This window comes from Ciona robusta, chromosome 2 (assembly GCF_009617815.1).
Source record: "Ciona robusta chromosome 2, ASM961781v2".
Classification (NCBI taxonomy): domain Eukaryota; kingdom Metazoa; phylum Chordata; class Ascidiacea; order Phlebobranchia; family Cionidae; genus Ciona; species Ciona robusta.
The window spans coordinates 1,212,414-1,224,828 of NC_143236.1; the positions used below are offsets into that span (position 1 = coordinate 1,212,414).

General features: G+C 32.5%; 1 protein-coding gene across 5 annotated transcripts in view; it reads left to right on the forward strand.

Annotated features, from left to right (window-relative positions):
* Positions 1–2,213: 2,213 nt before the first annotated feature.
* The window catches only part of LOC149739578 (dedicator of cytokinesis protein 7-like), a 28,957-nt gene continuing 18,755 nt past the window's right edge, over positions 2,214–12,415 (forward strand). For 2 of the 5 annotated variants that reach the window (XM_089873098.1, XM_089873101.1), the window contains exons 1-14: positions 2,214–2,387; positions 5,355–5,457; positions 6,509–6,634; positions 6,895–6,986; positions 7,301–7,451; positions 7,898–8,047; positions 8,660–8,856; positions 9,299–9,428; positions 9,715–9,810; positions 9,908–9,999; positions 10,241–10,359; positions 10,822–10,958; positions 11,553–11,717; positions 12,075–12,211. In XM_089873098.1, coding sequence (XP_089729224.1) covers positions 2,287–2,387; positions 5,355–5,457; positions 6,509–6,634; positions 6,895–6,986; positions 7,301–7,451; positions 7,898–8,047; positions 8,660–8,856; positions 9,299–9,428; positions 9,715–9,810; positions 9,908–9,999; positions 10,241–10,359; positions 10,822–10,958; positions 11,553–11,717; positions 12,075–12,211 — 1,796 coding nt within the window. In that variant the 5' untranslated portion in view covers positions 2,214–2,286. Of the gene's footprint in view, positions 2,388–4,868; positions 5,064–5,354; positions 5,458–6,508; positions 6,635–6,894; positions 6,987–7,300; positions 7,452–7,897; positions 8,048–8,659; positions 8,857–9,298; positions 9,429–9,714; positions 9,811–9,907; positions 10,000–10,240; positions 10,360–10,821; positions 10,959–11,552; positions 11,718–12,074; positions 12,212–12,415 lie in introns of those variants that run through there. The other 3 variants (XM_089873099.1, XM_089873100.1, XM_089873102.1) reach the window with 2 other exon arrangements.

A 12,415-nucleotide genomic window follows, 5' to 3' on the forward strand; every position in this document is an offset into this window, starting at 1 on the left:
TGCAAAGTAGTTATATGGCAGGTTGGAAAGCACATACTCACAGACATAGTATAAATCAAGCTTGCACGATCCCAAATTTTTTGAAATGGATTTCACAACTGAGTCACATACTTTTAAACGAAAATCAGAAAAATGTATACGAATTATATTTTCTTTACAGTTAGTCATTGGAAAGATACTACTTTTGGCCGTTAGCCTACTACTGACATGAACAACATTCATGACCATTTAAGATTAGGTACGGTGGTAGCTGTGCAATGGCTTCTCTGCATAATATACCAGTTGCTGATCTTGCAGTATTAGGTGAGCTAAATAACACATTTAGCCTGAATCTACACAGTTTGTCCGGCGCCGTGGCATACTGGTTAGTGCGCCTGCCTCTAACCCAGAGGTAATGGGTTTAAAGCTCGTCGCTACTATCATTGTAGGCGTATGTGTCCTTGGGCAAGACACTTAACGGCATTTGCTCCCAGTGGTCACTAATGGGTTGTCCAAATTATTAGCCATACATTAAAAAATGAAATAAATCCCCCCCCCAAAAAAAAATAATAACCCACAAAGTAACATACATGGTAACTCGTAAGCTGGCACAAGGTGTTAAATCCGTGTGATGACGAATGTCGTTTTCTTTAATATTCCCTTCGCCCGTATTTAATTGGACTCGCATTGTATTTGGCCCGACCTTCTGGGCAAAAGCGCCTGGCCTAAATTCAACAGCCCAGACAAATATATTACCACACCTGCGAGTTGTACAAAGTTCAAGTTTTGTTATGAACAATTGAGTTACACCACATCATAGACGGGACTCGTCGTAAGACGTGCCTTTTAAAAAATCCTTACCGATATACTCACCGCTTTGGCCGCGCACTTTGTTGAACAATGAGAATGTTGAATAATACTTCAACATTTTTTCGTCTATCATCAAATATGCACCCGTTAAGGGGGATTTAAATAAACAAAACAGTCCCCTCTTATCCCAGTCCCGTCTTCCCCACCCTACTATAAAAACATGCTCTGTGAAACACATACTATTAAACAACACAAATCCAATGTGTACACAGTTTTTTTTATTAACTTATGGGTAATTAAACAAAAATAAATAACACATTTATAAATGCATTCGAACTACTGCTACACGGTAACGGCAAAAACACGATCTAAGGATAACTATTGATTGAGATAACCGTGGTAGTAACGGAGCCGTTTAAAATTATGCTAATCATAATTTGATAGTAATACGTGCTTATTTGTTAGGAGGTGCTCACTTGTTTATTTCGAAGGGCTAATGATTTAACTTCGAATATATTTGATGTTCAATATCCTGTTGTTAAATCAGTATGTTGTATTTACATTACCCACGAAAAAAGAGGTAATAATTATTTAACCACAAACAAACCGTTTAAATTTGGCAATAAATACCTACAAAATTACAAAGTGGGGCAAGATGGGACCCCAAAATGGAAGATTAATTATATTCTGCAACTTGTGTAATCCATCAAATTTAATAAGCTGTGCTAGTTTCTTTACCACATAAATTTCAAATTCAAATAAGTATTATTGTGTTTGTTCGTATTTCAATATAATCCGTTTCACCGGGCTTTTATTGATCTCCCCGTGCCCCACCGGGCGTGCTTTTAGGTCGTATTTATTTATTAAATTTAAACCCGTGTTGATGGTAAATATGCCGCGGTTAAACTGTAGTCAACTATAGCAGTATGCAAGTATATTTTGAATTGCCAATAGAACAATGCTTTTGGTACTAGAAGTACATGTCAAGTGTAGATTCTTCTGGTATCACTACAGCTCAGTTTGTCTTAAAAGTTCTTAACTCGCTGTGAATTTTTTTGCAAGAAAGTTGTTTCGTTCGTTTCTATAAAATTACTTTCTTTACACAATGGGTATTATTGAGACCCCAAAGAATGTAGTATGTGGGTGGGGGAAGATGGGACACTTTTAGCGCGTAATAACCAAATATTTAGATTGTGTTTTAAACAATTAACAACGGTATATGGGAGTCAGGAGGATACATTTCTATGATTTATTGAATTTTCTTTGATTTCCACCAAATGTGACGAGAAAATAGTATGAAAATCTTTCCCCACCCTACTATATTACAAATATTTTCCAGGTACTATCTGTATAGTGACCACTTAACTCACCAAACCATACACTTATTGCATTGGCATTGCCTATATACATTCTTCATTACCTATTAATCCCATATTTTTGTCCAATGTTAACTAGTAGAGATATTAATTGATAATTATGATAAACTAATTACTAATTATGTCGGATTTCTCGGATTTGTTAAGCGGATTGTCGTCACACTCATCTGATTCCCTTCCACGACCACGAAGCAGATATGGAAGCGTCAAACTACGGAACCGGTATGTTTTTTCTTCATTTTGTTAAATCGCACATATATATATAATATATGAATGAATGTAACTTACTTTATTCTCGCGTGGCCGGAAAACGACAGTCGTTATCACACGGGCTTAACACCATGTGCCAGCTTACGAGTTACCATGTATGTTACTTTGTGGGTGATTATTTTTTGGGGATATTTTCATTTTTTATGTATGGCTGATAATTTAGACAACCCATTAGTGACCACTGGGTTGGAGCAATTGCCGTTAGCCTAAGGACACATACGCCGACAATGGTAGCAGCGTCGAGCTTTGAACCCATTACCTCTGGGTTACAGGCAGGCGGGCTAACCACTATACCATGGCGCCTGACATATATATATATATATATATATACCTCTCTTTTGGTTATGGGGTCTGACTTGAAACCCAGGTCCCATGACATGCCTCACTGTCAGGCCTTGACCATACAAAATAAAACTGCAAAGCAAAGCACCGACTCATAACAAATAAATTAAAAGTTGAGATTCTGAACGGTGGTATGAAAAGTTCTATGACTAAGTTCTGTGTTCTGTGCCAAGTTCAAGGTTTGAATATGAAACCATTATGTGCCTTTTGGGTTTTAAGGCAAGACATGTAACAGCAATTCCTCCAAACCATTGCTTTGTTGTGGGTGGGCTAAATTATCAGCCATAGGTTGAAAATTATTCAAATATCTCCAAAAAAATTCGCCACAAAGTCACACAGCTGGTAATCGGCTAATCGCTGAATTACGATGTATGACAATGCCTTTATTTTAGTTCTGAAACCACAAATACGACCCACAATTGCAATTATATATATTAGTTCACATGTATACTAGCACTGTATCGGTACGGTAGTTAGTGCCTGGTGAATGGCACATTGCCATTAGCATATTATAAAGGAAATGGAGAGGGTAGAACACATACAGTGACTTTCGAATGTGGGTCTGCGCTTTATAAATTTCTTGAACATAAAAATGACCAACCAAAGTGTAATATACAGTATATACGCTCTTGTGTCAATCCGTTTTGAAGTGTTTCTTATGGCAGTTACGCCAAGAAAGAATATAAATGCATGTTTATTAATGTTATTTCTAAACAGTGTCATATAGAAGGGGTTGGGGTTGGGGAAGGTGGGAAACCTTTTAATTCTATTTTCTCGTCTCATTTTGTAGTAAACATAGAACTTTAAAAGAATTATAAAACCGTATTCGCTCGACCATATACCGTTTGTTTGGTTGTTAAATGTTTAAAACACGATCAGGATATTTAGATATTATGTGCTAAAGATGTCCCATCTTTCCCCACCCTACTGTACTATACATTCCTCAGCAGTTAGCAGAATGTGCTTTACATTCATATTTCATTCTCAATGTGAAATTATAAATTTTTGTTAACAGTTAATCATATTTATACGGTTATAAAATGAATATGGTGAGATTATATTAGTAAAATTTATAATATACTATAGCATTTTCAAGTAGGCAAACTTCATTATTTCAGTTATGTCATATGAAAGTGGCTTACAAGCACCTACTATAATGTGTAGTTTTAATAGCAGAAAATTGTTACATGAATCCGCAGTTCGTATTCTTATGTTGTATTTATAGTTGTTCAAATATTAAGGCAGACTTTATCAACCTGCTTTGAATAAATTTCCAAAAGTGTTGGTTAGTTCAAAGCAGCTTCTTATTAAATATAACAGAGTATTATACAACAATAAGCAGTTCTGCGACTTGTTATTATGAAGCATATCCTTCCTGTAATGACGTGATCCACGTAATTTTTCTTCACATTTTATATAATAAAACAGAAAACCTAGTCGAGACTTTACCAAAATTTAAACTTCCTAGTTATATGACATAAAACCACAAAGCAATTACGATACAAAACATATAAGTTTATTTATTTAACTTTGATTTCGAGACGTGAAGTTTAAAAATTAGATCCTGTTCAGTAGCTGATTTTCTGATTATATATATTGCTTAAGTTAATTAAACTCGTAAAATGTGACTTCAACGTCGCAAAGTTGCGCGTTAATGTTTTGTTTCTACGGTTGCCTCATTATGACATCATTTCCTGTCTATTTCCTGCAGAAACATCAGACTTGATTCGATTTAGTGTTTACATATGAGTATTGCCTTGCATTGTGCTAATTGCAGGCTGTCAATTATATTCTACATTCGTTGAAGGATTTAAATGATAACATAGGCTTCAAGGTAGTAGAGTACAACATGCAGATTTAAACAGTTTTGCATCTAATTTAATTCTTGAGACGGACAGACAGTTTATTTAAATTGTTGTTTGTGGTTCATTGGATAAATAAAGGCAGATGGCTGTGTGAAGTATAGGCTACCAACAGTCAACACTAAACTGTTATCTACCGTATGTTTGTTGTGAGTTATCTTGTTTTACTGCAGCAATTATGTTTTAAGTTTATAATATGAGATAAAAATTTAGCTCATTAGATGCCATGTGTACTAATGGTTATTGTTGAATGGTCTTGAATTGACATTATAATTTTACACACTGCTGTTAGAATTAAGACGAAGTTGTATTTGACTGTCTATTTGGTAATGTCATGTGTGGACTGTGGATACTATTGAATGGAAACAATGAAAGAAGAAGAAAGCAGCAATGATTCATTTCTGACAGCCTATTTCTTAAAGAGGTTGTTCAAATTTTAAAAAATATCGGGTTGAGCTTAGATTTTTTACTTATTTTATGTATATATAACTTAACTCAGGATGAATCACTGATCCACTGCCATACCTTCATCCATGTATATATACTGTAGTCAACTTAACTATGTTATATTTTTTGTTTTAAGTGTATATAATATATATATTTAATGAATTTTAAAATCACATTCACCATTATTTTGTTATGTGTAAGATATTCTAACGACATGTTTTAATACTTTTAACGGCATGTTTTAATAATTTACATCTTTTTATTACAGTGGTGGTTCAGAGAGCAGACGTACAATTCCCTCTCAATTCCTTGAATCAGTTCCATCTCAAGCATCTCTTACTGAAAGCACAAGTCTTGTTTCTCCATCACTGGTAAAAATAATGTTTATCAATTAATGTATAACATTCAAGGCCTTTCCTAAACTTTGACTCATGTGCCAATGTTTGTGTATAATAGTATGACGGGGTAAGATGGAACAATTTTTTTCACATTTTACGGGTACCCATTTGTTAATAGTCAAAGACATGTTACAGTATTATTTAACAGTATTCTCACGATTCAACAAAGTGTGGGGCAAAGATGGTTATTGTTGTAGTAAAATTGGTGTTGACCTAATACAACAAGCATAATAATAATAAGGCGGTCCTTTATATGCTTGCTGAATCCTATTGGTACAGTTTTATTTTTTCTAAATTACTTTTAATTGCATTTGTAGGACATAATATTAAATAACTATTGTTTCGAAGAAAACAATTCTTTATACAATAACATACTGTAAGCAGTGGCGCAACTACCACATTAAAAAGGTGACTGTCATATTACATGTATATTTACGCCCAGTCAACGTTTTTCAACTCGTTAAAGCGCTTTTTCTGCCTGTAGTATGTGTTTGCGAAAAGGGGGTTGTCATGACCATATTATGCGCTAAACCTGGGGTGGCAGGGACAGGATAGCAGGCCTGAAAGTATTCAGCTAGAAACTAAACAATTTTTGGTGAAGATTGGCAGATATGAGATTGCATGTTTTTATCCTGAATAAAGAAATAGTTTCCCTTTTTCTAAATAGCTTACGCGCATGTGTAATTGTGTAACTATATACACAACAAATGGTATAGGAAACGTGCCACTCATAATGTTACGCCTCCTTATTTGCCAAACAAATGAAAACAAAACCGGTTATATATAGTAGAGTGGGGAAAGATGGGACACCTTCTGCTCGTAATATCCTCATCGTGTTTTAAACAATTAAAAACGGTCAATGGGAGTCGTGACTCGTGGGGATTTGGTTTTTTCTTTGAATGCTTTTGGGACGAGAAAAAAGAATGAAAAGGTGTTCCATTTCCTCCACCCTGCTTATATATTCTAATCCGAAACCCAAAACTATTTTTATTACATTCGATTGCTATCTTTATAATGACATCAGAATATATGGACCGATGTGGTTGAACCTCTTGAAATCGAGCATGAAATTGAGTCTCAAGTTGATGCTGTGTCACAAGAATCTGATGTGATCAGGAATCTTGCTGATTTTCCCAGTGATGACATAAAGGTAATTATGATGTCACTTTTTAGTTTTATAATTTGTTTTCAAACAAGTTTAAAGAAAAATATCGCATATTTTACTTTATATTTTTATTAAAAAAAATAAAAGTAGGTTAAAAAGTAATGACGTCATCAAGTAGAAAACGCTTGTTTAGTCAAAAATCAAAATCATACAGAAAATGCTTCCCCTGCAACTAGTGTGTTTATGTCTGGTGCTCCATATGTTCCACTCCTTCACATAGTTTTTTTGTGTTTTCTTCGTAACAGGTTGTGAGACAAGAGCGTGAATACCGAACTTTACGACCTCCGTTGCCAAAAGAGGAAACTGAACTTCCCGCTCATGTTAGTTGTTGTATAAAGTGAGTTGCAGATTTAATACGTATGTCGATAGATGTATTTATTATACAGGTTTGTAAACTTCACAAATAAATTTCATAATGTTGACACAAGCGGATATTTCCAATTTTTCCAGATTACATGTACTTAAAAGTTTTATTGGTTTAAAATTTGACAACTTTTTCTTGGAGTGTTATATAAATTGGAATATTAAACTTTCTGATTTTAATCGAAGTTTTCTGTTGCAGAATTGCTTTAAAGCCCCCACATATTATTTTATTATTTATTCTTTAAACCTTCGCGTATTATTTTTGACATCTGTATTCAAATCTTCCAGGTCATTCACTCAAGACTTCAGCATCATTGAGAATAAATATGAAGAGTTTGGAACTGGGAAATTGCTCTCTGCATCCAGAGAGAGATCCCCGGAATGGATCAATCAACTTCCAAAGCAAATCTATGAAGGAGATGAAGAAGAAGAAGAAGAGGTTAGATCATTTTTATAAACTTAACAACAAACCTAGGTGTAGATTACCAATTTTTCATTTCAAATTTCAAGATATTTTAAATGTTCTGTTTTATTACACACTAGATTCACAGAATCTGTTTAAATTTTGACCGATGATTTTTGAAACAGAAGATTTTTTACTTCGGTTTCTCTTTTTAATTATATATACATATATATATATATACAACATATATATTATATACATAATATGTTTCTTGTGCATTTATTTTATTGCACACCACAGGTAACATAGCTCTTAAAAGGAAAAAATGAATTTTAGTTTTTTTTTAATAAAGATGTCTGAGAAAAAAACAACATTGACCAAAATACATCCATCAGCTTAAAAATAATGTAAACGATTTTAATGACACAACTGTAAACCTAAATTTTGGAAGAAAACAATCTCTAACCTTTAAATTTTTCCAGGTTGTTGCTCCAACCCAGGATCCTGATATAAATGGAGAACCTGTATCAGAGGAGGGGAATTCCCGTGGTAGCTGGGCATCTAGTGTTGTTAATCTGAAAAACTCTCAATCAGATGAATTACTAAACAATCTATTTGATTCAGTACCACAGGTGTGTTATGCTGCTTGGTGTGTTTAAATTCAAATTTGTAGATATTATGCAGACTTATATTTGCGTAAGTAATAAAAGATGTTATAGTTGTAATTCAACCTACGAGCCTTAGTGTTAATTTTACATTAAAATCCACTGATTTATTATAATTGCAGAACGCGGCTAATACAACAAGTTGTTTATTAGTAGTTAGCATCAAAAGGTTATATATATATATATATATATGTTTTATCATGTCAAGATATTTTTTAACCAAGTTTATAACTTTACTTTGTAATAAGGTTTGGTGCAGCCAAATGCCAAAATCATGTATAGAATTCAAGATAAGTTATACATCATGAAATTTTTTTAATTATAACTTTAAATATTGTGTCAGTTGCTTTTTGTCAACAAAGGTTTCAGATGTTTTGTTTATTTTGCCATCTGCTTAACCCTTTGGTTCGTTCAGCGGTCGAATTCTTTCTTGGTTATTTATATGTTAAACTTTAGAAATATTCTCCTTTTTATAAAGCATTAATTAAGATAACTCAATTTTAGACCACCAAAAAAAGAAGTTTTTTTAATAATAGTTTTAACACTCAAGTTTGTGATGTCATAGATTATTTATTTCAGGAAGAAGTGGACGCAGAAAATGCAAAACTTCGAGTAAAAGACCGACACCCAAGTCTGTTCTCTTTGTACCAGCCAGTGGTAAATCCATCGTCGCAAAACTATGACGACCATGATTTTCCCATAGAAACAATATTACCGGCACCGGAACCATATGAACATTTTGGATATCGGCTACTTGTTAAGTGTCTTAGCCTTGAGTAAGTTTAAATAATGAAATACTAATAAAATTTGAGACATTGTAAAATTGATAGTAAAAGTAAATTAATCAAGTTAAATTACTAAAAACCAACTGATAATTAAGTTTATTAATTTTAAATTTTCATAAAAATTTTAAATTTCAAATTTCACAAGAATAGAATCATTGCCAAATTACAATTTTAGTTGTTTTTAATATTTATTTATATTTTTTTAAAAAAGATCTTTTACATTTTTTAGTGTTTATGTGCGTCTATATTGGTGTATTATTGGTTTACTGATTATTGGTAGATCAGAAATATTGGTCAATAATATAATGGAACCGATATATTGGTTGACCTCAATCTTTTAATGCGTTTTAGCACTTTGGGTAAAATTATTTACCCGTTCTAAATGTACTTAAAAATTAATTGGACCTAATTTGTTAAATTGATGAACCAACAGATTAGAAATTGACGTTGAACCAATATTTGCTTCAATTGCACTTTATGATACAAAGCATAAGAAGAAAATTTCTGAAAATTTTTATTTCGATTTAAATTCTGAATCAACAAGAAAAATGATGAAATCAGAGGTAATATAAATTTAAATTATTTTTTTTAATCTGCTGTTGTTGCATTTGTTGTTAGTGGTCTAAAACATTAGGTTCACAAATATAAGCTTTAGAATTCAACTGAAAAGTAGAGTGTTTAAATGTGTTTTTTACTCACCCCAAAAAAGCCGCTTTAAAGTTGCCATGGATATTATAAGTGTACAATTAAGACGTGTCCCTGTAGTAAAAAAATTGGCTGTGCGACATTCATAGGACTGCATAGGAAAGAAAAAGGGACCCTCAACTTTGATTGTTTATAAATTTTCAGAACACTCTTCCTGCTGTATCAACCTTAGCGAGATCAGCCATATTCTCCCTCACTTATCCGTCACAAGATGTTTTCATCGTTATTAAACTGGAAAAAGTAAGTTTGGCTTATTTTTTTATCCTAACCAAATTTATGCACTGTAGTTTTAGGTTCTTAGACTCAATTTTTGATCTTTTTTTTGTTTTAAATGTAGATTTTGCAACAAGGTGATATAACTGAATGTGCAGAGCCTTATATGAAAGATGCTACTGACAAATGTCGGGACAAGGCAAAGAACAATGCAAAGTAAGTCAAACTTATTTTAATTCATGTTAAAATTACCTCATGGTCATTGTGAAAAGAATCAGCTCAAACTTTATTGTGGCATTTTGTTAAATTACAAATTTGCAATTATACATAATTTTCTACATCCTTATAAAGGCAGTAGTAAAACTATGTAGCAATCACCACTGAATTTTATGTTTTCCTTGCCAAATTGTGTTTACCGCATCTGCTTTGTGCAATGCCTAATGTTGTTGATTGACAGGTGGTTTTGTGAACGACTTGGTAAATATCGGATGCCATTTGCATGGACAGCGATACATTTGATGAACATTGTCAACAGCGCAACCAACCTACGACCAACTGATGATCAACAAACACCAGGTGAATTTTCTGCAAAAAATTAGTACATTTTTTTAGACCATCGGAAATTGACAGACATTTTTCTGAACCAACAAAAATAAAATTTTTGTTCAATCCAAAAATGAGCACAAGTTGTTTTAAACCAACAAAATTTAGCACAAATTTGTTGGAACCAAAAGTTCATCTGCATAGATCAAATGTTACTTTTTATTATGACATATTATCACTTACATTTGTTATTTTCATTAATTATTCACAAAAATATTTTATTGATGTGTCTTCGTATGTTTTTTCTGTTTTATTTTTTTATATGATTTTTAATCCCGTCAAAGACATTTAAGTTTTCATTTAGGTTGTTAAATGACATATTTATATAACATCGGCGTATATTTTTGTTTACAAAAAATTATATTAAAAATACAATATCAGTATCAAAAATTTTATTTAAAAAAAAACATACCACTATTTACATACACCACACAGAGGAGCCAAAAGTATCAACGTTAGAAAATCGCTACAAGCAGTCACTTACGAGGCAATGTAGTTTGTCTGATATGGAACTAAACATGTTGACGTCATTCAAACCAGTCACTCTTACTGTGTCGAGTTTTTTTAAACAGGTAAATCAGTTTATCTTACGCTGTATAAAAATAAATGTTTGAATTTCTGTATTTCATGAACAATTTTATTGATTTTATAAATTTATGTGTTAATTAATTTAAATATTAATTGCTTTCATTTCAATAAATGTTGCTGATAAAAACTTTCATTTTAATAATATGTTACATTAGTTTTAAACATAGAATAAATTCAATAAATATTCCATTATTCCATTATTCAATAAATAATTTACGTAAAGCATCTATTGCCAAAGTTTTACTTAGTCATTGATTAATATTCAGATCAAAGTAATATACATATTCTCTATGTTACCTTTACCACTTATATTTAGCAGAGTGAACGTTTAGTTGAATTTAATAAATACTTGTATTGCTTACCAAGTTTCTGAACAACAAAGTAATTGCGTACCAGCTTTTAAGAGAAAATGTTAGCCATGTCAAATGATGTTAGCCATATGTGGTGTATATAATATAAGTGTAAAATAAGGGTATGTACAAATTTACAAACCGGAATATATCGTATGGGTGATAAATAACAGTCTTGTACATACGAGACTTACAATTACCAGCTCATTCACTGTGATTTCTATGTAGGAGGGTGAACGTTTAAAAGATGATGATTTGTTTAAATTTCTCCTCGATTTAAAACGACCAAGCAACATATTGAAGAGATTGAAATGCATTCCTGGTCGAATGAAAATTGATGTTTCCCCGTGCCCTCCCAACTTTCCATGTGCTATTACACCAGATCTACACAGGGTGAGGAGGATTTGCTGTATATTATAAAACTTCTAATATAAACAAAGTCAAGCTAAATCTGAACAAATGCATTTTTTTATCCTTGAGTGGTAGACATTTTAAGTAATAACAAGAATGGGTGTCATATTTCATACACCTTGTGCCTGTTTACGACTTTTTTTTCACTGTATGGCAAACTCATTAGTGACCACTGGGTTGAACCAGTTATTATTAAGGGTCAGGGCTGAGATTCCAACCATTGTAGTTTGGCAGAAGCAAAATTTGTGATTAACTTAATAATACCATCAGATTGCTTTTTATAAGTAATAACTAATATTCCTATATTGGGGTCACAAAATTCACCCTGCCCACCCCCAGGTAAAACCTTACCCCGACCAACGAGTGCGACCCACTAGAGAAATCCAGGAATTCCCAGCGTTGGACGTCAACATTCCGCACAACACTTATAGAAATCTTCTATTTATTCTTCCCCAATCAATCAACTTCACCAACAGGTTGCATTTTAATTTTTTTTGTTTATTTAAGAATTTTAATTTTTCATTTTCTATTAAAAAATACATTTTACACTGTTGCACACAATGTTTGTTTATTTAAATAACAAAATTCTACATTTTTTCACTTAATTTTTATCCCGAAATTGTAAAAAATAACAGGATTTGAATAATTCAAATAATGTATTGTTGTGGGGGACAAGTGTA